Source organism: Cherax quadricarinatus, chromosome 64, assembly GCF_038502225.1.
Source record: "Cherax quadricarinatus isolate ZL_2023a chromosome 64, ASM3850222v1, whole genome shotgun sequence".
NCBI lineage: Eukaryota > Metazoa > Arthropoda > Malacostraca > Decapoda > Parastacidae > Cherax > Cherax quadricarinatus.
Genome location: NC_091355.1, coordinates 3,950,322 through 3,977,491, shown reverse-complemented (window position 1 = coordinate 3,977,491; position 27,170 = coordinate 3,950,322). Strand labels below are relative to the sequence as shown.

Sequence of the window (27,170 nt, the reverse complement as noted above, 5' to 3'; positions counted from 1 at the left end):
TTCCAAGCGTTCCCAGTAGTTAAGGTGCTTGACAGAACTTATACGTGCAGTAAAGGATCTCTGTACACTCTCTAGATCTGCGATTTCACCTGCTTTGTATGGAGATGTTAATGTACAGCAGTATTCCAGCCTAGAGAGAACAAGTGATTTGAAAAGGATCATCATGGGCTTGGCATCTCTCGTTTTGAAAGTTCTCATTATCCATCCTATCATTTTCTTTGCACGTGCGATCGTGGCACTGTTGTGATCCTTGAAAGTGAGATCCTCAGACATTACTACTCCCAGGTCCCTTACATTATTTTTCCGCTCTATTGTATGGCCAGAGTCAGTAGTATACTCTGTTCTAGTTATTATCTCCTCCAGTTTTCCATAACGGAGTAGTTGGAATTTGTCCTCATTGAACATCATATTGTTTACCGTTGCCCACTGGAAAACTTTGTTTATATCTTCTTGGAGGTTAACCGCGTCCTCAGCAGATGACAGCCTCATGCAGATCCTAGTATCATCCGCAAAGGATCGTTGAAAAGCTAACGTTTTCCCACTGGAAAACTCCCGTTGATAAACTAGCCGTTTGCCGTTGAAACAAGTAGCTCTCTCCCGTTCAAGAACAAATAATGTCCTGTTGGAGAAACTAAGTTTCCCACAGAATACCTAACTTTTTCGTTAATTAAAGAAACTAACGTTTTTTCGTTGAAGAAACTAACGGTTTTTCGTTGAAGAAACTAACGGTTTTTCGTTGAAGAAACTAACGGTTTACACTTGACGAAACTAACGGTATCCCACTGCAGCGGGAGCTAACAACGTCCTGTTGAAATGGGAAACAACACTATCTCTCTGCAATAATAAATTAAAGCTTATTGAATCTTGGATGAATTAAGCCTATTGAAGCCGAGATCCATTAAGCCTTACTGAATAAGAGGTAAATTACGTGGCACGCGAGTATGAGAACCAACACTTGCAGGATGAAACCAGAACCAGCATTCACAAAGACTGAAGGAAGGAACCAGCAATCACAAAGACTGAAGGAAGGAACTAGCAATTAAAAAGACTGAAGGAAGAACAGTAACAGAAACTAAAGGAAGGAAGCAACAGTAACAGAGACTGAAGGAAGGAAGCAACAGCAACAGAAACTGAAGGAAGGAAGCAACAGTAACTGAAGGAAGGAAGCAACAGTAACAGAAACTGAAGGAAGGAAGCAACAGTAACAGAAACTGAAGGAAGGAAGCAACAGTAACAGAAACTGAAGGAAGCAACAGTAACTGAAGGAAGGAAGCAACAGTAACAGAAACTGAAGGAAGCAACAGTAACAGAAACTGAAGGAAGCAACAGTAACAGAAACTGAAGGAAGGAAGCAACAGTAACAGAAACTGAAGGAAGCAACTGCCATAGACTGAAGGAACTAAGCAACACACATCTCTCTCATCTACCAGCAAAAGACCAAATATGAGCCACAAGGACCTTCATACCCTGCTCAAGAAACAGGTCCCAATACAAGGTCTTACTCCCTAGCGAGACCAAACGAGAAGAGGCAGAGGAAAAATATAAAGAAATATATTTTGGCAAAGACTAACCGGGTTTCATCTCTTCTCTTCTCTCTTTGTCCTCTTGCGAAGACCAGAAAGGCTTCAGACACCCGAGAATGAAGACCAAGAGGAGACCCTATCAGCCTGAGAAGTAGAGGCGATAGTGCCTTGCGCTGACTCTTTTAAAGAGTAGAAAGGGTTTCGGGAAGAGAATGGAAAGAAGAGGGTCCCCGTCTCTCCCTGAAAAAAAAGGAGGAATATTCTCTCTGGGGCAGAGGAAAAGCCTCGATATATCCTTCCCCTTTCCTCTCTCTCTCTCTCTCTTTTCCTCTCATCACAGCTAAAATTACAATAAATGTAGAGCTACGACAGCAATACCAGCTCTGCCGAGACCATTCAGCTACTTCTACCTACCCAAACAGTAACAGAGGGAACCAAACAGTAGCTGAGGGAGCAAAACAGTAACAGAGGGCCCCAAACAGTAATTGAGGGAATTAAACAGTAGCTGTGGGAACCGAACAGTAACGGGGGAAACCAACCAGTAGCGGGAAGGGGGAGGATGAAATTGTCCTGCACTTTCCCATTTTCCTTTTCACATTTTCCCAGTAACTTCACAACCTCCCAATCTATCAGTTGTGTTGATGATAGTGATGGTAACAGCAATAGTAATGGTAATAGTAACAGTGGTGGTGGAGGCAACAGTGTGTCCTGGGCGGCCGCTCCCAGCAGCGCCACTGAAGCTGGGATCCAATTTCGGGACTCAGGGATCAAATTGGTCTTGGTTACCGTGTCCTGCCCCCCCCCCAATACCCCCATTACCCCAACGTTGCCATGACAACTACGTCTGATCGATGCCTCGTAGACCCTCCCAACTTTGCACGATGAAGTTATCAGAATTATGAGTTCCTGGGAAGCGAGAGAACATGAGGTTACTGGGGAAGAAACCCCAGGCCAGAACCCCAGCCTCAAGTGCTCTCCAGCAGCGTGTGTTATGCAACGTAATAGGGGAGCCGTCAGTAGTGGATGAACAAGCACCGTAGGGGTCAAATCCTAATCCAACATCACGCAGAAAATGGCATTATGTTCTTTGGGAAAGCAATGTTGAACTTGTGGGATCCCCCGCGCTCAGAAATATTAAAGATTAGGGCTGCCGTAAAAGTAATGTTAGCAATTTGGGAAGTTCAGGCAGGCCTTATTACTTTCCCTGCGCTGGGATTGGTCGGCAGCTCTGGCTCCCCAGCGCGCTATTGGTCGAGCCACAGTCCCGACCACGCCCCCACGGGGCTCCCATTGGACAGAATTCCCATTACGAGGTTGCCCATTATTTTTCAGCCCTTATTGAACATGTCCACGTTTTATCCAGGGAGAAAATATTGCTATAAAAAAAACTGTTGAATTATCCCGGTTAGAAAATATCTGGAGCATATTTTGGTTAGCCTTGGCAGAATACAAGGCTCTCACGGGCACAAACAAAACTCACCAAGAAAAACAGTGATGCTTTTCAATATTTCTCGCTCATTTTTTCAACCATATATCGTTACTGAAGATGGATTGCACAATTATCGGACAGTAGAGTTGAAGATTGATGGTAGAGGAAGGAAGGGAGGGAGTTGCCAGAGCGGGCGGACTCCAAGAATGGATGGCTTTCTACTCAGGATGGGGTGGAGGTATACTAGCAGCAGTGGAAGACTCACTCCCAACCTCACGAGGATCAATATGTCTCCCAACACAGCCATTTGTCTGTCGGGGTGTCCATATCCTGCGTCCATCGGGACTTTTTCGGGTGAGTGCACCCAGGGGCGGTGGAGCATTTATGAAGATGGTTGTCCAGGCCTTTTTTTTTTTCCTTTTTAATGTGTTCTCGTGCTTCGCTTGTGGTGCAGCCTTCGAGTCACAATTAAACTGACCCGGGTTCAATATTGAGCAAGTCTCCTGACCCCTGCTACCGCTTTTCACCCAGCAGTCACCTGTTATGGGTAGGAATCTTTTAACCCTTCTACCTGGAGTCTACCCGGAGGGTATTCCGGGAATCAACGCCCCCGCGGCCTGGTCCACGACCAGGCCTCCCGGTGGATCAGTGCCTGATCAACCAGGCTGTTACTGCTGGCCGCACATAGTCCAACGTACGAACCATAGCCCGGCTGATCCGGCACCGACTTTAAGTATCTGTCCAGCTCCCTCTTGAAGGCAGCCAGAAGCCTATTGGTAATTCCCCTTATGCATGGTGGGAGGCTGTTGAACAGTCTTGGGCCCCAGACACTTATGGTGTTTTCTCTTAGTGTACAATGGCGCCCCAACTTTTCTAAGAACCCAATAACCCACTGTTTAGCTTTTCGGGGTTATCTTGGGTGATTTTAATAACATTTTAGAAATTTAAAAAAATTAGAAATATTAACATATACAGAAAAATGAGACAATTGTTTTCATTCAAGGTTTCGACTTTTTGGAAAGGTTTGAGACGTTTACTAACGACAATATATTTTTCGTGAGAAGTGTCAAGCTGGAGGTTGGTGCTTACTGAGCGCCAACTTCTACACACAGCTCAAGATTAATAATCTTATGATCCCCTTCAATGTTTCTAGTGTTTGGACATGGAAAACGTTAGGGATGTGCTTCCAAAAGACACCTGCTGACCCTGTTCACCCATCAGTGTAAAATGGGTACCTGGGTGTTAGTTGACTGTTGTGGGTCGCATCCTGGGACAAAAACTGACCTAATTTGCGGGGAATGCTCAGCATAACAAGTGGCTTTCTATATAGTAGTATGTCATTGATGTCAGCTATGGTCTGTATACCTAGTACTTGTAGCAAAGATATTAGTACTAGTATATTAGTGATAGTCCACAGAAGCCTGCTTAACGTTTTGCACTCTGGCAGGATTAATGGTCTTTAATTTATAAGACCAGGTCTGAGACCAGGCCCTGGGCTTAATGATCCCTGGAACCATTAACAGAAATCAACTGATATATCTATGCTAAACCCGACTTTTCATATTTAGGAACTTGAATACCTTCCATAGGTGGGTGATGGATGTATATATCACTGTAGACCAGTACCGCACTCATCCCTAGCTTCCTATGTGACGTGTGTAGCTTGTTCCAGTCTCCAAGCTGGACTACATTTCTGCTCTTCTTAAGTCCCAATTGTCATAGTACTTGCTGAGGTTGACTTCCAATATCTCCACATATGTGATGAATGATTTGAAAAACCGACAAGTTGAAGATTGAGACACTTATGCAGCATATGGGAATCTTCATTCAGGAAACAGTTTCCTGAATAAAGATTCCCATATGCTGCGTAAGTGTCTCAATCTTCATCTCCACATATGACCATGCTTGAAGCCTTTTCCTGTTATCCCAGCTTTCATTCACCTCATTAGTTAACATCAACCTCGGCAGATGGAAATGTTACTTTTTTTTCATGTTATCTTAGGTAATTTACACTATGTATGATAATGTGTACCTGTGCTTAAATAAACTTATTTACACAGGTCTATCTCTTCTGGTATGTCGTTTAGGTATACCGGGGAAACAGCATCGGTCCCTATACAAAGCCTTGTGGGATGCCACTCGTCTATCCTAATACTTACTCCTGGCGCATCGATACCTAGTCTTTGATCTATGATCTATCCAGTTTTCCCTGCCTGCTCTTCCAGTTTATGGATGTTTCTGTTGTGATAGTGTCAAGTGGGCGTGAGTTGGCCCTGACTAGCTTATGCTGAATAGGTCTGATGCCGTGCTCTTTCCTTAAGTGGATGTGACCTGACCTGAATAAGTTGGGTCATTGGTTTGAGCCGGTAGGAGACTTGGACCTGCCTCCCATGGGCCTTTTTTATACCATTTATTTCCACCGCCAGTAACCTGCTGCAGCGTTTCTTTCTTACGTTCCTTTTCAATATGCACCCCTCTCTTCTTCTCCTTGGAAACATTCATCATTGTTAAAATACTTTGCATCACCGGGAACTTTATATTATGTCAAAAATTCTGGTGGCCTTGGTTAACCCTCTCCTTCCCCGGCGGGGGCCTGGGTTCGTTTCCCCAGCCAGGTAAAAACATTGGACGTGTTTCTTTCCACCTTTTGTCTATGTTCCCCATCGTAAAAGGGGTCCTGGGTGTTAGTCGACTGGTGTGGGTCGCATCCTGGGACATGACTGGGGCCTGGCCCCGCCGGGCCGCGGGGCGTTGACCCCGGAAACTCTCTCAGGAAAACTCAGGTATTCCTGAAAAAATGCAAATCAACACTGCAGGAATAAACATCATCATCATTTATCAAAGTATGAAGTCAATCAAAAAATGTTTTCCCCTAATTTTAAAAGGGGAATCAAACAATTCCGGGTAAAACATTAAAAGAAGGAACATTGTACAGGCCTCGGCAACCAATGCCCTAATCTATTTAAAGGTCGGGTCACATTCCTTAAGGAAGGAGCACTTATCTGACCTAGTAGCACAAACTAGTCAGGTCAACTCACCCCCCCCCATCCACCCCTTGAATTTATCCACCTTTGAATAACTATGTTAGGAAAGTAGCAAATTTGCATCTATAAAATTTAAAACTTTTGGGTATCATTGTTCTTAGACCCTGGAGTCTACCTGGAAGGTTTTCCCGGGGATCAACCCCCCCGGGCCCCCGGTCCACCACCTGGAATCTACCTGGAAGGTTTTCCCGGGAAGATCCCCCCCCGGGCCCCGTCCATCACCTGGGTCTACCTGGAGGGTATTGGGGGATCAACCCCCCACAAGAAGCCTACTTTTAGGCGAAACGTTTCAAATAAAGATCCTAACTGTTGCTTTGTGTCTTCCTAACAACCTGTCTTTTTTTTACCTTTTTAATTTCCTCTGTCAGACACTGAAACACGGGGATTTTGGGTCAAACCTGAAATCAACTGTCAATTTTACTTGTGAGAATGGCTGGATTTGAGGGGACCTGACCTTCCAACGACAACATTCTTACCTCTACTATGGCCACATCTCACCCCCTGGCGTATATAGGCTCCATCCTGCCCTTCAACTCCTATTTTTTCCCAGACTATGGAACAATACTCTTCTCAGACTGAGGACTGCCACCTCAAAACTTAAAAGGGTGATGGACTGATTACATCTCTTCAAAGTATCTTCTGCTTCTATCAATTTTTCTGTACTCGACTGAAGAACCTCTTTTTAAAAACTTTCGAAAAAAAGATCCTAACTTTTGCATATGTTCCCCTAACAACCTGGAGTCTCCGAAAGGTATTCCGGGATCAACGCCCCATACTGGCGCACAGTATGACGCGTGTCTGGTCCACTGATGCGATCTAGTGGTACACAGTATGGCGACCTTTTGTCTGGCCCCACTGGTACTCACTTCACTCAGGGAAAAGAGCAACAGTTTTAGAGGGAAAAAAACAAAAGAAATGACTGGTCTGTGCCCTGTAAAAACTGGACGGACTCTAGAGCTGAGCTCCTTTTAACAAGACTGGGCGATACAACGTTACCAAGGTTAGTCTCCCCTTTTCCCTCCATCTCCTAATATTGCCTATTTCTACACACGATATTTTTAATTATTTTAAAGAGTGGTAATTATATTAAGGAATATCGAAGAATATATCTAAGTGTAGCTTTGAAAGAAAAAGGTGTAAACGTTAATTACATTAAACGGAAAAAGTTGTGAAGTTGGTCTAACCTCCCCACGATCCACAGCTCTCCTTGATCCACAGCTTTTTGACCCAAAGCTTCGATCCACAGCTCTCCTTGATCCACAGCTCTCGATCCACAGCTCCCCTTATCCACAGCTCTCTTTGATCCACAGCTCTCCTTGATCCACGCTCTCTTTGATCCACAGCTCTCCGATCCACAGCTCTCCCGTCCACAGCTCTTTTTTGATCCACAGCTCTCCTACCCCAGCTCTACCGACCCCCGACTCTCTCTTTGATCCTCGCTCTCTCTTTGACCACAGCTCTCCTTGATCCCCAGCTCTCCTTTTACCCCCCGCTCCTCTTTGACCCCCGGCTCTCTTTTTGACCCACGCTCTCCTTATCCCCGGCTCTACCTTTGATCTCCGGCTCTCCTTGACCCCCGGCTCTATCTTTGATCCCCGGCTCTCCTTGTCGCTCTATCTTTGATCTCCGGCTCTCCCTTGACCCCCGCTCTCCGATGACTCTCCGTCCTCACTCTCTCTTTGGTCCACAGCTCTCCTTGATCCCAGCTCTCTCTTTGATCCCGCTCCCCCTTTGATTCACTCTCTTTTGATCCACAGCTCCCTTGATCCCGCTCTCTTTTGACCCCCAGCTCCCCCTTTTGATCCCTGGCTCTCTTTTGATTCCAGCTCTAACTCTCCGGGCCCGGATGACCGGGCTCGTGTACCATATTTTGCCTTTCTATGCCCAGTTTGCCTGTATAATATGCCTTCCTGGGTGTTGGGGGGGAAAAACTGGGTTAGTTGCAGTGGGTGTAGCTGATGGAAGGTCGGATGAAGGCACCCATATCAGGCTGCCCGCATACAGCGCCCCGTACAGTGTTCCGCAAATGCAGCGGTTTTCTTTTCTCTTTTCATTTATTCAGACATTAAAAAAAATATTTTACCTTCACTATAATGGGACAAAAAATATATTAAGGCAATTAATGTTTTTATTTATATGCATTTTTGGCCTAGCTCTTTCTCATAATATATGATAGTGTAAACATGTTATCAGGCTTTAATATGCATTTGAAGTAAAAAAAGGCATGTTTCTTTTGCATTTTCCCTTTGATCAAATCCAGAATAACCTGCTGTATAAGCAGGGCCCTCCTGAAACAGTCTCCCATTTTTTAAAGGAGGGTAAGGTGGTGTTTGGAGGTGTTTGGAAGGGGTAAAGGGTGAAGGGGGGGTGTAGGTGGGATGTAAGATAACGTATTTCCCAGGGTTACTGTCTGAAAAAAAAAGCACAGACAGTGAAAATGTTCGAACCCTGCATTATATACTTCTTACTATCTTCCCTATTGCCCCTTTTTTTCAATCTTTTCTTAACTTTTTCTCTCTCCATCTCTCCTCTCTGTTCTACCCCAGTATCTTCCTCAACCTCTTCTGTTTAGTTTTTATCTCCAAGATCTTGTGTCATTGATAACTGTGATAAAAGATAAACTTAATCAGCAGACAGGTGCTGGGAACCTTGTCAACCCAAAAAAAATTTGTCACCTGCTATATTTTCACTGATCCTCCGATTATTCCTTAATTTCATATTTTCTTATTCATCTCAAGTTTTGGGTGTCTTCCCCTTTTGGGGAAGACAAATTCATTATCTTTTTCCGGCATATAAGCGCGGGAGTTTACAACTTAATTACTAAAATAATCATGACCATTTATACCCACCATTAAACAAAAAGCCTACCCTTGCCCTGACCTTGGCATGAAAGGTGCGTTCTTTCCCGACTTTTTTGGGGGGGAAAAAAAACGGCCCTTTTTATCCCAAAAAAAAAAACGGAAAATTTTCCATTTCTCCTCATCCTTGTGTCAATTCAACTGCTTTTTTGATCTTTTTCGGGCCTTCGGTCGTTTCCCCCTCATTCCTTTCCTGCTCCTACCCCCTTATTCGTTCTGCCTTCTCTCTATTCTATGTCCTCTGCCAGTGTCAGGCATTTTTCCCACAATCCCAGTTCGTGCCATTTCCACCCTGTGTTCTCAAGTTTATCCTGCATATCTTAACAGTTCTTCTTCATCCTATTCCTTGTTAATTTTTTTCCCTAATCTGCTCTCTCAATTCTAAATATACCACCACCCCCTGCTACCCCTTCTTCCATCCTGATTTATTTTCCCCCCAAGCCTTTCCCTTTTCCAATGAGTTCAGGACAATCAAAGTGTGAGTGGGTGTGTAGTGTTTGTCAAAGGTGTAGTGTTTGAGTGAGGTGGTAGTGTTGTAAGGTGGGAAATTGGCGTAAGTGAGTGTGCCGTGTTATGGGTGAAACTGATATGGACAACCTGGGTAGTGTGTGGGTGTTGGCCACGTGCATATCATGGACCTGGGTAAAAGAGCATAAAACACAGGTTGGGTTGTCTCTTGCTTCAGGAGGAACAAGGTCACCTGTGACGCTGCTGATAAATAGCTCTCCACGAGGTTAACCCCCAGCCCCCAGGAGGTTGCCCAGGCCCCTCTCAGAGGCTGCCCAGGCCCAAACCCCCAGGAGGTCCCCCGGACCCACACTCCAGGACTGACACAGTACCTGCCTTCTGGGACCCACACTCCAGACGTCACCAGTTCTGCCTTCGGGACCCACATTCAGACGTCACAATACCTGCCTTCTGGGCCCACACTCAGATTTACAAAGTACCTGCCTTCTGGAACCCAAAAGACGCCCCGGTACCTGCATTCTTGACCTCCTCAGACGTCACACAGAAACCCCTTCGGGACCCATCTCAGTACCCGCCCCCCGGGACACGTAAAACCAGTAAGTCAAGAATAAGGGCCAGGAGCTGTAATCGCCCCCTAACACACACAGGTGAGAACAGGCACCTCATCACACCTCCCCGGGAACACCAGGCGGGTGAAACCTTACAGTCTAGCAACATTCAAGGCTTTGTGGGTGGTCAGTGAGGATCAGCATCCTGGGACAATTCTGAACATTTCCGTCCTCAGTAAGGCCATGTGTTCCTACGTGCAGCTGGGCGAGGCCAGACTGGCCGTCTCCTGCACCTGTTACCTGCAATAAATATATGGGAATCTTTTCAAGATTGATGGACTGATACATCGACTAAAGGCTGAGGACTGATTATAAATCCCTGTTTTCACCTTTTCTCCTTTGTATGGACTGTGAAACTGTGTGGGAAACTTTCCTCAATAAAGATACCCATTTTTTGCACATGTGTCTAATTTATCAATAAATATATAGGAACATAAGAAAGAAGGAGCCTGCATCTGCCTCTAGCCCAGGCTAGTTAGGCCCCAACTCACACCCACTCATGTTTTTGTCTAACCTTTTTTTGAACATTAAAATGGTATAAAATACCGACAGATTTTGATAAACACATGGTGAAAAAAAATCCTAACTTTCATTGTCTTACCTAAAAACCCTTTTTTTTGTTAGGTAAAAGGCCCTTGAAATTTAGTAGTGTACAATGCGGCTGGGGTCCTTCCCCGGTTTTAGGCCTTCTGGGGAGGTCCTTCGGTTTAGGCCTTCTACGGAGGTCCCCCGGCCCCGGTCTCGCGGCCCCCTTTTTACACCTGTTTATTTCCCGTTTGACCCACCGCCCCCCACCCGCCCGCCCCCCCCGGGCCCCACCCGACCCCGCCCCGCGCCCCGACCGTTGCGCCGACCCACCACCCTCACCGCGCCCTCCGCCCGTCGCCCCCCCGCGCCCTGCTCCCTTTGCAGCGTCGTGGGTGCCCCGCCCCCCAATTTTTTCCGTTTTTTTTCGTTTTTTTAATTTTCTTGTGCTCTCCTCGGATAAAGTTTTTCTCGATATCAAAGTCCCCACTTCCTCGAATCAAGTTTTTGGATTCCCCCTTCCCTTTCACCCACCCCCCCCCTAAAATTTTTTTCTCGATAATACAATTTTTGGATTCCCCCGGGGGGGTTTTTGAATTTTCTTATGATCCCCCTTAATTTAAAGGTTTTCTCGAAAAACCTGCCCCATCTCCTTGGATCAAGTTTTCCGATAATAAAAAGACTCAATTCCTCGGATAATTTTTGGTTCCCCCTCTGGATGCATTCAAATGGTTTTCCCCCTTTCCCCCCACCCCAAATTTTCTCAAATCAAAGTCTCCATCACCTCGGATCAATTTTTTTTGATTCCCCCTCGGGATAAGCATTAAAAATGGACCCCCACTTGCATCCCAAATTTTTCTCGAAATCAAAGTCTCCATCACCTTGGATCAAGTTTTCTCATAATACAAAGTCAATTCCCGGATCAGGTTTTCTCCCCCAATTCCTCGATCAGTTTTGATTCCCCCTCTGGGAAAAACTTGAACTCCCCCTATGAGACATACTTACTCAGGGTTAAAAATTTCCTCTCTCAAGTCAAATGAACTAAGAAGGGTGACTCGGGGGTCATGACGTCACACCCAACGAAACTTTCCCCTTTTGTTTATTAAAATTTAAAAGGGAAAATTCCTTCGCGGGGACGTCACGGTGACCACTTACCCACACATTTCATATGCAACATGGGGAAAAAATTTTTCCCAACCCAGGATAACCCCAAAAAATTTCCCTTTTTTTGTTAACCCACAATTTCTTTACAAAAAAACAACACAAGTCTAGACAATTTTCTCGTTTTTAAATATTTCATCTCAGTCCTCCCACGAAGTAACCTTCTCCCCACCCTCCCCAAATCACCTCCCACCAACATAAATTTTTTCCCCCAATTTTTCTCTTTTAACTATTTCATCAGAAATCACCCATAACACATCCCTTTTCTTAAATTCACTAGTCACAATTTTCATATTACAATTAAATACCCCTTTTATGAACACCTTAAAACACTCTCATAAATCATTTGAATACTCCAAAAATACCTTTGTACATTTCCAAACAACACTGAAATACTCCAAAAAAATCATTAACACCCCCAAATCACCTCTGAAACTCCCAGAACACCTTCATAAGTATCTTCCCATTTGTTAAAAACCAACATTTTCCAAACAACACTGAAAAACTTCCAAAAAACCCTTTTTGGGACTCCCAAAATTTCACCCTGAATACTACTAAAACCACTGTAACCCAAACACCACCCAAAACACCATAAACTAAATCAACACCCAAACACAATTTTTTTTTCTTTTTTCTAATTTCATCAGAAAATCACAACAACCCCAATTTTTTTCGTTTTAACTAATTTCATTAGAAAAAAAACCCCAAAAACCCAAATTATAACCACTTTTCAGCATTTTAGTTCGAAAAAACCCCTCCCCACCCACAAACCCCCACCCCACATCCCACCACCCAACCCCCATCACCCACCCCCCACCCCCAACCCCCATCACCCCACCCCATCACCCCAAAAACCCTCACCCACCCCCCAACACCCCCCAACCCACATCACCCACCCCCCCAACACCCCTCCCCCACCCCCACAACTCCTTCCCCAAAAACCCACCCCATCCCCCCCACATCACCCACAACCCCCAACATCCCCCCCAAACCCCCATTTTTTTTTTCGTTTTAACTAATTTATCATGTCACAACAACCCCCAACTTATAAACCCCCCCCACAACACCCCAATTTTTTTTTTTAATAAATTTTTCAGAAAAAACCACAAAAAAAACCCCCTTATATCATCTTTTTGTATCTCTAATTCGTCATTTCCCCCCCCCTCATCAATTCCCAAATTTTTTCACATTTTCCCTTCTTTTACTGAATCTTAAAAGTAATAAAATTCCTCCCTACAGTACTAAAATTCTAATAAAATCCTCTCCCTACCCATCTCCTTGTATCCCCCTAAATCGATATTATACTCCCTCAACTACCCCTTTTGCGACAATTTCAACACCCCTCCATTCTTTTCCAATATATCATAACTTTTCAATTCTATAATTTCTTTTAAAATATTCCCTTTACCTTTTATTTTTAGTAAAAACTCCCCCTATTTCTAATTACAACCCTCCCCCTACCCCTCTCCATCTCCCCCATTTTTTTCACATCCACTCACCCATCTCCCCCCCTCTTGAACACACAAAAAATCACATTTCCATCCACAAATGCATCTCAAATCCACTAAAAACCTATAATCAAGATATTCACAAAACTCTATGACCACCTAAAAACACACACACACACACACACACACACCCAAAAACACACACACACACTAACCTATCTAATTCCTAACCTAACCTAACCTACCTAACCTTAACCCCAAACCCAACCAACCTTTAAAAACCCAACCTAACCTTACCTAAACCCACCTAACCTAACCTAGCCCTAACCTAACCTATCCTATCTAACCAACCTAAATAACCTAACTCTTTTCCAACCTCCCCTTTTTCCCAACCTAACCCGCCCAACCTAACCTATCCCCAACCAACCTAACCCCCTAACCTTACCCTTTTAACCCAACCCAACCTTCTAACCTAACCCAACTTTTCCCAACCCAAACCCACAACCTAACCTAACCTAACCTAACCTGCATAACCTAACCCAACTTCCTAACCTATCTGCTAACCTATCCTAACCTAACCAACCAACAACCTTCCCCAACCCCAACCAAAATATATTGGAAAACTTCCAAAAAACATTTAAATCTCAAATTACTTTGAACGACTCCATTTTGGATTTTAAATTAGTTTTTAAAACTTTATCTAAAAACGAACATTATTTTCTTGTTGGTAAACACACCCCTGTGAAAAAACACGACCATCTCCTTTCCGAAAACCCATCAACTCAGGTCGGACGGGCACCCTGTAATGCGATTCACACCCAAATGAAAATCACCGGGATCTCCCTTCATCTGCGTCAACTCAGGGCAGACAGACGCCATGTAATGATTCACACCATGGTAGAAAATCACACGAAATTTCCACCGAAACCCGCATCAATCACCTAACCGACCTAACCTAACCTATCCGCCTAACCCAACCGCCTAACCTAAATTAACCTAACTCTCCTTTCTTAACCTAACCAACCCAACCTGGGCCCCAAACCCAACCTAACCTAGTGAAGTTAAGACCTGTGCAACATCTGGGTATCTTTTTGGACGTTTCGCCATCCGTGGCTTTATCAATACAAATTCTGGACATGAGACGTGGACTATGTACGAAAATGGGTAATCAGTCCCTCAACCTAGGGGGGGGTGCGAAAATAGTCGTGGAGATTCAAGGGAAGAAGGATCCTGGCGCTTATTAGTAACGTCAGGTGTGAACAGGGCACTTCACTGGTGGCGGACTCCCCAGCGGGGGGCAGGGCCCTCCCAAAAAGGGTGGGTGTTGAGTGTAGTTGTCGTAGTCGTGAAGGGTTATGTACATTCCTCAGAACCAAATTCCGTCGCATCCGGGACATGGCCCCCTTCCGTTTTCTAAATAGCCCATCTCTTTGGGAGGACTGCCCTTTTTCCCCACCATGAAATTTCCCCTCGTACCGTTTATAACGCCAGATTTTTTGAGCTCCCCCGACTGCCTTCCCCCTCTCCCGGTTTAGAGTTTTCCCCATCTTCTGATTTTTGTCTTCAGGGTAGAAAGGCTGTTTTAAAACCCTGGATGGCAAACCGTGCCCCATAACTGTTTTTCTCTCTTTCATTTCCATTCTACCTCCCCTTCCTAACCTAACCCCAACCCCTTCAACCAACCTGCATCCAACCCCAAAAACCAACCCTTCTGGCCCCCTTCCTCTAACCAACCCCAACCACCTTCCTAACCCTTCTCTAACCTCCGCCCCAACCCATCTCCCCTAACCTACCCCACTATCCCCCCTCCCCCTCCAACCTTCCCTTCCAACCTAACTTTTCCCCCCTCCTCCTCCCCCCCAGCCCACCCAACCCAACCCAACCTAACCTAACCGGGCCTAACCTAACCTAACCTCCTTCCTAACCCTTCCAACCTTCCCCACCTTCCTGGCCTGGCCCCCCAACCTTCTCCTCTTTAAAAAATTCCAACCTTCTAACCCTAACCTCCTGGCCTAACCTTCCTACCTAACCTCCTCCCCCCTTTTTCCTTAAAACCCGCACCCCCCCACCCACCTCTTCCCTTTTTAAAGCCTAACCCAACCCAACCTAATCTAACTTTTCCCAACCTAACCAACCTTCTTCTTCTTTAACCTAACCTTACTAACCTAACCTTACCTAACCCAACTCTTTCCTAACCTCTCCCCATTCAAAAACCCCCGAATCTCCCAAAACACTGCGTTACTCAAAAACCCCTGAAAACTCCAAAAACCCCTCAAAATCACCGAAACTAATTTAACATCAATCAACTCCTTTTTTTTGAATGAATATTCTTCCGCATTTTTTGTTTCATATCACATTTCCCCTTCCCATATCCTAAACATCCTTCCTTTTTCATTCCTATATCTCCAAGTTGTTTTCCCCGCGGGCCATACACTGGGCCAGGCAACCATCACCCTCCCCCCCTACTACTCTGGCTCCTGCGTCGTGATGGGCCCCCAAAAAAACTCAAAAATAAGAATGGGAAAGGGAATGTTAAGAAAAAAAGAAAGATACAACTAACCGAAAATATTCTTTAAAAAATGTTGGAAAATTAAGTTTCTTTTTTGAAAATTTATTTGTTTTTCAATGTATTTTAAAACAAGTTTTAAAAAGACCCAAAAAAAAGAAAAAGGTTAAAATTGGGCTAGTAAAATTTAAACAAACGAAAAGGTTGGAAATTCTTGAGTGTCTGAGTGTTCGTAAAAGATGTCGTGTGATTTTTACCTGGTGTGAAACCCCATTACATTGTGTGTGTGTGTGTGTGTGTGTGTGTGTGTGTGTGTGTGTGTGTGTGTGTGTGTGTTAGGTGGTCATAGAGTTTTGTGAATATCTTGATTATAGTGATTTTAGTGGATTTGAGATGCATTTGTGGATGTGAAATGTGATTTTTGTGTGTGTTCTGAAGAGGTGTGTTGGGAGATGGGTGAGTGGATGTGAAGAAAATGCGGGTGAGATGGAGAGGGGTATGGGGAGGGTTGTAATTAGAAATATGGGGAGATTTTACTGAAAATAAAAGGTAAATGTGTGAATATTTTAAAAAGAAATTATAGAATTGAAAAGTTATGATATATTGGAAAAAGAATGGAGGGGTGTTGAAACTTGTCGCAATAGTTGGGTAGTTGATGCGAGTATAATATCGATTTATGTGGATACAAGGAGATGGGTATGGAGAGGATTTTATTAGAATTTTAGTACTGTAGGGAGGAATGTGTATTACTTTTAAGATTCAGTAAAAAGAAGGGAAAAAAATGTGAATAAATTGGTAATTGATGAGGGTTGTGGGTAATGTAGTCGAATTAGAGATACCGAAAAAGATGATATAAGTGGGTTGTTTTTGTGGCTTTTTCTGATGAAATTAGTTAAAACGAGAAAAAATTGTGGGGTGTTGTGGGATGTGGGTGTTATAAGTTGTGGGTTGTTGTGACTTACTGATGAAATTAGTTAAAACGAGAAAAAAAAATTGTGGGTTGTGGGGATGTTGTGGGTTGTGGGTGATGTGGGTTGTGGGTGTTGTGGGTGAAGTGAGTTGTGGGTGATGTGGGATGTGGGTGTTGTGGGGTGTGGGTGTTGTGGGTGTTGTGGGGTGTGGGTGATGTGGGTTGTGGGTGTTGTGGGGTGTGGGTGATGTGGGTTGTGGGTGTTGTGGGTGATGTGGGTTGTGGGTGTTGTGGGGTGTGGGTGATGTGGGTTGTGGGTGATGTGGGTTGTGGGTGATGTGGGTTGTGGGTGATGTGGGATGTGGGTGATGTGGGTTGTGGGTGGTGTGGGATGTGGGTGATGTTTGTCGAACTAGAGATGCTGAAAAGTGGTTATAAGTTGTGGGTTGTTGTGACTTTTCTAATGAAATTAGTTAAAACGAGAAAAAATTGTGGGTTGTTGTGACTTTCTGATGAAATTAGATAAAACGAGAAAAAATTGTGGGTGTTGTGGGTGTTGATCTTAGTTTATGGTGATTTGGGTGGTGTTTTGAGTGTATTCAGTGGTGTTTTAGTAGTATTCAGTGGTGTAATTTGGGAGTACTCAAATAGTGTTTTGGAAGTGTTTCAGTGTTGTTTGGAAAATGTTCAAAGGTGTTTTTGAAGGTGTTCAAATGATGTGCAAGAGTACTTATGAAGGTGTTCTGGGAGTATTCAGAGGTGATTTGGGGGTGTTCGAATGATGTTTTTGGAGTATTTCAGTGTTGTTTGGAAATGTACAAAGGTGTTTACGTGAGTATTCAAATGATTTATGAGAGTGTTTTGAAGGTGTTCAAAGTAAAAGTGCGTATTTAACTTCGTAATATGTAAAATTGTGACTAGTGAATTTAACGAAAAGTGGATGTAAGCGATGTGGTGACTTTCTGATGAAATAGTTAAAACGAGAAAAATTGGGGTTATGAGTGAAAATTGTGAGGTGTTGGTGGGAGTGTGAGGGTTTGGGAGGGTGGGGAGAAGGTTACTTCGTGGGGAGTGACCTGAGATGAAATAGTTAAAACGAGAAAATTGTCTAGACTTGTGTTGTATTTTGTAAAGAAATTGTGGGTATTAACGAAAAAAAAATGTGAAATTATTTGGGTTATCCTGGGTTAAGAGTGAAAATGTTTTCCCTATGTTGCATATGAAATGTGTAGGGGTAAGTGGTCATCACGTGACGTCACTGACAGAAGGTAAGTGTCCCCTTATTAACTTTAATGAACTAAAAGGGTCGACAAGATTCAGCTTGTATGTGTGACGTCACTGACCGCCGAGTAAACACCCTTCTTAGTTCATTTGACTTGATGAGAGGAATACTTGTTTAGACCTGTAGTAAGTATGTCTCATAGGAGGAGTTCAATGCTTATACCCAGAGGGGGGAATCCAAAAACTCGATCCGAGGAATTGGAGGAGAAAAACCTTGATCCGAGGAATTGGAGTCTTAGTATTATCGAGAAAACTTGATCCAAGGTGATGGAGACTTTGATTTCGAGAAAAATTTGGGATGCAAGTGGGAGTCCATTTTGAATGCTTACCCCCAGAGGGGGGAATCCAAAAAAAATTCGATCCGAGGTGATGGAGACTTTGATTTCGAGAAAATTTGGGGTGGGGGGTGAAAGTGGGAAGACCATTTTGAATGCTTACCCCCAGAGGGGGGAATCCAAAACTTGATCCGAGGAATTGGAGTCTTTGTATTATCGAGAAAAACTTGATCCAAGGAGATGGAGTCATGGTATTATCGAGAAAACCTTAATCTAAGGAGATCATAAGAAAATTCAAAACCCCATAGGGGAGAATCCAAAACTTGTATTATCGAGAAAAATTTGAGGTGGGGGGTGGGTGAAAGTGAGAGGGGTAATCTAAAAAACTTGATTCGAGGAAGTGGAGACTTTGATATCGAGAAAAATTTGATCCGAGGAATTGGAGACTTTGATATCGAGAAAAACTTGATCCGAGGAGAGCACAAGAAATTCAAAAAAAAATCGAAAAAAATCGGAAAAAAATTCGGGGCGCGGGGGCGATCCGGACGACGCTGCAGAAGGCGCAGCAGAAGGCGCGGGCGGGCGCGAGGGCGCGGCGAGGGTTGTGGGTCGGCGCGACGGTCGGGGGCGCGGGGGGGGCGCGGGCGGGGGTCGTGGGGGGGGGGGGTCGTGGGGGGGGCGTGGGGGGGTCATGGGGGGGTCATGGGTGGGGTCAAACCGGAAGTAACACATAGGTGTGAAAAGGGGACCGCGAGACTCTAGACCGGAAGGGACCTCCCTGTAGAAGGCCTAAACCGGAAGGGACCCCCCAGCCGCATTGTACACTACTAATGTGACATTTTATTGTGGGAACGTTTCGCTCTCCAGGAGCTTTGTCAAGCCGGCTTTGTCAACATGAACATAACCTTCACGACTACGACAACTACTACTACAACTAACCCATCTCTTTGGGAAGGACCTACTTCCACTGGGGAATCCAGCCTACCAGTGACTATGTCCTCGTCTGCTACACCTGACGTTACTATATAAGCGCCAGGCTCCTTGCTTCTGCTTCAGAATCTCCACGACTATGGTGCTCTTCGCACCTACTCCTAGGTTGAGGGACTGATTACCTCATCTTCTGTATATAGTCCTACTGTCTTCAAGCTATGTCCTAGAATTTGTATTGATAAAGCCACTGGATGGCGAAACGTCTACAATAAAGAAACCCAGATGTTTGTAGATGAATGGTTCAGAGAACCGACATGTTGATAAATTAGACACATGTGCAACTCTTGGGTATCTTTATTGAGGAAACGTTTCGCCACACAGTGGCTTCATCAGTCCAATACAAAGAGGAAGGCGTAAGGAGAGGAGGAGTATGAGGTAATCAGTCCCTCAACCTGGAGTCGATGTGTTCAGTCCATGGACTGAACACATCGACTCCAGGTTGAGGGACTGATTACCTCATTCTCCTCCTCTCCTTACGCCTTCCTCTGTGTATTGGACTGATGAAGCCACTGTGTGGCGAAACGTTTCCTGAATAAAGATTCCCATATGCTGCATAAGTGTCTCAATCTTCAACTTGTCGGTTTTTCAAACCATTCATCACAATTCTTCGCTTGCCTAATTCTTGGGCACGACCTACTTCCACATTGAATAAATGTGACACGACCTATGACTGCTGCACCTCTCCTGCCATACGGTTTATAAGCTGCTTCTCCGCTCATATGCCGTATTCTACTCAAGATTGATGGACTGAACACATCGACTCAAGGTTGAGGGACTGATTACCTCATTTTCCTCCTGTTCTTCAAGTTTCTCCTATGTATGGACTGATGAAGCCACTGTGTGGCGAAACGTTTCCTCAATAAAGATACCCAAGAGTTGCACATGTGTCTAATTTACAAACCCAGATGTTGCACATGTGTCTTAATTTCAGCTTGACAAAGCTCCTGGAGAGCGAAACGTTGCTACAATAAAATGTCACACTAGTTGCACTTGTGTCCTTTTACTTAACATTCTGCCCTTTTACCTAACATATTGTCGGTAATTCTACCAAACATTAATATAAACTATTTTTAAAAGTGCACAACGTTATAGCTTCAATGACGTTACTTGGGAGTTTGTTCCACTCATTCACAATTCTAATACCAAACAAGTACTTTCCTACATCCTTCATAATCTATTTTCTTTTTCAACTTGAACCCATTGCTGCGAGTCCTGTCTTGGTTAGGTATTTTTAGCACTTTATTTACATCCCTTTTATACATAACTGGAAGTTAGTCGATGGTGTGTCGCATCCTGGGGGATGGGGGAAAGGACCCCCAAAAAAATTGGTTTCAAGAATTTTTCTACCCTCGTAACCCAACCTAGGTAGAGACGCTTTAGAACATAACATAAGCAAGGAGGAGCATTGCGGAAGGCCTACTGGCCCATACAAGACAGGTCCTTATCAAAACCACCGCTACCCAAGAATTTACTTCCGTACCCACGACACCAATCACACCCAGCCCCTCCCACTTTTGTCAATTGCCTGCTAGCCCACATATCCATCACAGCCTGATTGACCTGGTACTTGTCTGTGGTGGTGATCCAGTTTCTTCTTGAAGACTTCTACACGTGTTCCAACAATATTTCTGATATTTTGCTGGTAGCAGGTTGAACAGTCTTGGGGCACAGATGCTAACATAGTGTTCTCTTGTGCCCATGGTGCTCCAACCTTCTACCTACCTAGAGTCTACCTGAACATATTCTGAGGGTCAGTGCCCCCCACGGCCCGGCTCATGACCAGGCCTAGCGGATCATGGTCTGATCAACTAGTCTGTTACTGCTGGTTACAAGCAATTCATTGTAAACACTGACTAAAAGAACCAATCCCGTTCCCTCTTGAAGACAGCTCAGGGTCTCTTGGTAATCCCCCATTATGGTATAAACCTTGGTAATAAATACCGACAAGTTGGTTTAGAAAGACACGTAAGCAAACACTATGACATATTTATTAGAAAACGTTTCGGTCCTGGGACCTTGATCACTTCTAACATACAGAGGTAGAAAGACATTATATATATATAGGCGGAGAGTGAGGTGTGACGCACGTGACCTGAGGAATGTCATAAGAACATAAGAATGGAGGAACACTGTCACTGCAATCAACATTCTGAGATAGAGGCTCACTGAAAACCACGACCTCCCTTTACCTCTTCTAGATTTCATCAATCTAGTGGAACTTTGTGTTAATTTCAACTTCTTCAAGTATCAGGACAACTGTTACAAACAATGCTTTGGGATGGCAATGGGCAGCCCGCTCAGTGCTGTGCTTGCCAACCTCTTCATGGAAAACCTGGAGACAGAGAAATTCAGCACCCTCATTCCCAACACCGTTACCTGGCTAAGATACGTTGATGATATATTGGTTTTCTATCCGAGACGTCTCAATATCCAGGCCCTTCTCAACAAGGTCAATGCAGTTGAACCATCAATAAAGTTTACACTTGAACTCGAAAATGATGGCAAACTTCCTTTCCTCGACGTTCTACTGTGCAGATCTCCCGACAGTGACAAACTTCTCTTCAAAGTGTATAGAAAACCTACCAACAAGGACGATCTTATACACTTTTATTCACACCAAGACACCCGAACTAAGATAGGGGTCCTCATTGGCTTCTTCTTGAGAGCTCTTCGCATCTCCAGCCCTTGTTTTCTAGAAGAAGAATGCACTTACATAACACAAGCCTTTACACGTTTTCAGTTCCCATCTTTCTTCATCCGAGATTGCAGACTCAAGGCACAAGCTATCCTCAACAAACCGCCCATGGAACAGCCCCCTAAGCAGTTCATAGTACTCCCATGTGGTGATGTTGCCACGAATACTCGCCGGGCACTTGCTATGAGTAACATCAACGTTTCCACCATAAACACATCATCTATCAAAGACCTCACTACGAAACGCAGTCCCACACCTCTAACTTCTACAGCAGGCGTCTACACTATCCCCTGTGGGTTCTGTCCTAAGAAATATGTAGAGGAGACAGGTAGAGATCTTGCAGTCCGCCTGAATGAGCATCGAAATGCCTCTAACAGAGACGATGTAAGGTACGCCTGTGTCCTCCACAGAGACTCCACGGGGCATTTGATGAGCTGGAATGAGGCACAACTCGTTCTCACCGAACCAAACCTCAGACGCCGACGGTGCCTAGAAGCCTCACTAATCGCCGTCACCGACACTACAGAACGCAACACTGGAAACTACAAAATTTCAAAAACATTGGCATACATGATACTTAGCACCACCAACCCAACAACACAGGAGTCACATGATTTCATCGTCTACCCGTCCTCATCATAGGTAGAGGTTGTTTTGATAAGGACTTGCCTCGCATGGGCCAGTAGGCCTTCCACAGTGTTCCTCCATTCTTATGTTCTTATGACATTCCTCAGGTCACGTGCGTCACACCTCACTCTCCGCCTATATATATATATATATATATATATATATATATATATATATATATATATATATATATATATATATATAATGTCTTTCTACCTCTGTATGTTAGAAGTGATCAAGGTCCCAGGACCGAAACGTTTTCTAATAAATATGTCATAGTGCTTGCTTACGTGTCTTTCTAAACCAATCCCCCATTATACATGACGGAAGGCTATTAAATAGTCGTAGGCCCCTTAAACTTATTGTGGTGTGGCTCAGGGCACCCCTGCTTTTCATGGGGGGGGGATATATTGCATTGTCTGCAGAGTCTTTTGCTTTCGTAGAGAGTGATTTCTATGTGCAGATTTGGGACCAGTCCCTCTAGTATACCGGCAGTATCTTATATGAGTATGTTATCTCACCTTTCCGAGGAATACATTTTCACTTCTTTCAGGAGTTCCAAGTAATTTAAATGTTTTATTGGGCCTATGTGGGCAGTAAACGTTCCTGTTCAACTCTGTTATCTCATTCGTTCTGAACAGCAGTACTCCAAGCACAGCACCACAGCACAAGCGATTCTAGTTCTCAATCCAGTTTGTCATGTGGTACATGACATGACACGGGAAATAGTATACTGTCAAAGGTTTACCTGGAGAGGGAGTTTACTTGGTGAGGTTCCTCTCAAATACATCCATTCTCACTTGAAAAACTTGTCGAATGTTTTTACTGTACCAAGATGATAAATTAGACTGATTACCTCAAACTCCTCCTGCTCTTCACCATTCTCCTTTGTATGGACTGAGGAAGCCACTGTGTGGCGAAACGTTTTCTCATTAAAGATACCCAAGTGTTGCACATGTATCTAATTTATCAATTTATCGGTTCTCTGAACCATTCATCTACACTGTACCAAGATACAGAATACACCTTCCACAGTTTTTTATACCTGGAGTTTACCTGGAGAGAGTTCCGGGGGTCAACGCTCCCGCGGCCCGGTCTGTGACCAGGCCTCCTGGTGGATCAGAGCCTGATCAACCAGGCTGTTGCTGCTGGCTGCACGCAAACCAACGTACGAGCCACAGCCCGGCTGATCAGGAACTGACTTTAGGTGCTTGTCCAGTGCCAGCTTGAAGACTGCCAGGGGTCTGTTGGTAATCCCCCTTATGTGTGCTGGGAGGCAGTTGAACAGTCTCGGGCCCCTGACACTTATTGTATGGTCTCTTAACGTACTAGTGACACCCCTGCTTTTCATTGGGGGGATGGTGCATCGTCTGCCAAGTCTTTTGCTTTCGTAGTGAGTGATTTTCGTGTGCAAGTTCGGTACTAGTCCCTCTAGGATTTTCCAGGTGTATATAATCATGTATCTCTCCCTCCTGCGTTCCAGGAAATACAGGTTTAGGAACCTCAAGCGCTCCCAGTAATTGAGGCGTTTTATCTCCGTTATGCGCGCCGTGAAAGTTCTCTGTACATTTTCTAGGTCGGCAATTTCACCTGCCTTGAAAGGTGCTGTTAGTGTGCAGCAATATTCCAGCCTAGATAGAACAAGTGACCTGAAGAGTGTCATCATGGGCTTGGCCTCCCTAGTTTTGAAGGTTCTCATTATCCATCCTGTCATTTTTCTAGCAGATGCGATTGATACAATGTTATGGTCCTTGAAGGTGAGATCCTCCGACATGATCACTCCCAGGTCTTTGACGTTGGTGTTTCGCTCTATTTTGTGGCCAGAATTTGTTTTGTACTCTGATGAAGATTTACTTTCCTCATGTTTACCATATCTGAGTAATTGAAATTTCTCATCGTTGAACTTCATATTGTTTTCTGCAGCCCACTGAAAGATTTGGTTGATGTCCGCCTGGAGCTTTGCAGTGTCTGCAATGGAAGACACTGTCATGCAGATTCGGATGTCATCTGCAAAGGAAGACACGGTGAGAATGGATGGCTCTGAGAGGGACCTGCCCTTAATGGTTACATTCTTCTACTAGTGGGACGCGCCTCTGGCAGTATACAAGTCTCCACACTGTAACTTCAACTTCAAGGGGAACAGTAAACGTGGTACATGGCACACTCTACTAGACAGGTGGTGCACCTCCCACTACCTGCTATACATCACACAAACAGGTGTTACTATTGTGTTCTCTCTCAACATCTGCGGTGAAATGCGAACACGAATGTGTGAGTAATCTATTGACCAACATGTACCATCACATAATTAATACCAACCAACAGTATTTTTAGGTAAGTTTATTAAGACACACGTACATATAAGTACAATTATCGTACATAGGAACATGTGTAAATTAAGTAGGATAGCCCCAGGAAAAGTAAAAAATGACTTATTCCCATACATAATGGTAGAAGCAGCGGGTGAAGCAGTCTAATCCTAGGTTGCTAGACACTGCTGACATGTGCGACCCTCCCCGGCACTGACAAGGACGCGCTGGTCAAGCCTGGTCGCTGCCCATCTTACTCCCCAGGTCTTCCCTCACTCTCCCCATTCCTCCTTTAAACCTCTTCTTCCCCACCACTTCCTCCTACCCCGCATCTCTAGACAGGTGTGTTTAATCTCTCAATGATGTTAATCTTGCTCCTATTTTACTAATCTCTCAATTATGTTAATCTTGCTCCTATTTTACTAATCTCTCAATGTCAATCTTGCTCCTATTTTACTAATCTCTCAATGATGTTAATCTTGCTCCCTATTTTACTAATCTCTCAATGATGTTAATCTTGCTCCCTATTTTACTAATCTCTCAATGATGTTAATCTTGCTCCCTATTTCACTCATCTCAATGATGTTAATCTTGCTCCCTATTTCACTCATATCTCAATGATGTTAATCTTGCTCCCTATTTTACTAATCTCTCAATGATGTTAATCTTGCTCCCTATTTTACTAATCTCTCAATGATGTTAATCTTGCTCCCTATTTTACTAATCTCTCAATGATGTTAATCTTGCTCCCTATTTTACTAATCTCTCAATGATGTTAATCTTGCTCCCTATTTCACTCATATCTCAATGATGTTAATCTTGCTCCCTATTTTACTAATCTCTCAATGATGTTAATCTTGCTCCCTATTTCACTCATCTCTCACCGACGCTAATCATGCTCCCTATGTTACTCATCACTTTCAACATCATCCTACCTCTCTCCCTCTTCCTGCATCCTCTCCCTACTCCCTACCTAACAGGTCTACCAACTCTCAATTATACTTAACTGTAATTTTTGTTTGCGAATCTAATGAGGTAAAGGAAGGAAAAATGATATTTTGACCTGGAACATACAAACCGGCTACAGCATCGCCCAGGCACAGCATTACATAGTACTCAGTACAGTATTACATGGTAATCAAGGCTCAGTGTTCACCCGCCAGTGTTGGCTCCACTGCTCGCTGGAGACCGCTGGCAACCATCACTTGACTAATGCGCATGCGCAACATGTTTTGGCGCGAAACGTCACGTTTTGGCGCGAAGCGTCAACGTTCCGCTGTGAGTTATTTTTCAATTTTATTTTTCGTTTATGAGTGTCTGTGTGACTACAATGGGACTTTATGATTACTGAAGTGCGTGATAGGAAGTTAATTTCCTAACAGTGAAAATATTGCTTTACATATTATACACTGACAGCTGCCTGAAAGAACAGACATATATCCCAAATGTCTTCGTTCAGCCAGACTATTATCTCAGCAGGCAGTGAGTTGTACCAGTACACAGCGGGGGTACATCTACCTCAGCACACCTACCTACTACCACACCAGACCCATCAACCACATCTACAATGTTAGGCTGCTACACCAACCAAGACTTACCTAAGGGAACAATGACAACTTGCCCTTGCTAGGCAGGTTTTACTCACACCCAACCTTCCTCATTCACGTATTTGTCTTACAAAACCTTCCTAGATTTGTTTCATTACTAGAGGCTCTAGAAAAAGCAAGAGTTACAAAAGAGAGTTATAGTTCCATCGATGTCAATCTAACAATTGTAAAATATCAAAACAAAAAATACACGTAAGTAGAAATAAACAATAGAGGAGACCATGAGGATAATAAAAGTAAAAACAAGAGCAGGAGGGAGAACCTACCTCTGGCTCTGAGAACAAATATGGCAGGGAACACTGAACAGGCGCAGAGGAACACTGAACATATGAAGAACACAGACATGAACACGAGCACACACCACCGTCTACAACTCACACACAACCATGACACAATACACCACACGAGCACTGGCAACTCTACAACACACCTTACCTCTCTCTCTCTCTCTCTCTCTCTCTCTCTCTCTCTCTCTCTCTCTCCTTTTCTCTCTCCCTCTCCCTAACTCCCTCTCCCTAACTCCCTCTCTACCTCCCTCCCTCCCTCCTTCCTTCATGCCCCAAGCCTTGTCTCCACACTCAGCCTCCCTTTCCACACAATCCCCATGCTCCTCCCACACTCCCCTCCGCCCTTCCACTCTCTTCACTCTTATGACCACCTCCTCCCCTCCAACATTCCCTACTCCCCCCTCTTAGCCACTCCCCCTCCCATTACTCCCACACTCATGGCTTAACATACCTCTTGAACCCCCATCACCACTCTCCACCCCCATCCAATCCCACCACTCTCCCCACTGCACACACCTCTTCTACCTTCTCTCCTCCCTTCTTCCCTTCTCTATTCACCAGACTCGTCTACCCTTCCTTATCCACTACACTGCTTCTCAAGCCCCATTCCCAGTATACC

General features: G+C 44.3%; 2 protein-coding genes across 2 annotated transcripts in view; one reads left to right on the top strand and one right to left on the bottom strand.

Annotated features, from left to right (window-relative positions):
• Positions 1–26,678, bottom strand: part of LOC138854600 (AF4/FMR2 family member lilli-like) — a 45,996-nt gene extending 19,318 nt beyond the window's left edge. Inside the window, exon 1 of the mRNA XM_070098730.1 lies at positions 26,531–26,678. Coding sequence (XP_069954831.1) covers positions 26,531–26,609 — 79 coding nt within the window. The 5' untranslated portion in view covers positions 26,610–26,678. The remainder of the gene's footprint in view (positions 1–26,530) is intronic.
• LOC128700069 (uncharacterized) overlaps positions 1–27,170 on the top strand; it is a 195,113-nt gene that overhangs the window by 127,137 nt on the left and 40,806 nt on the right. The window lies entirely within an intron of this gene.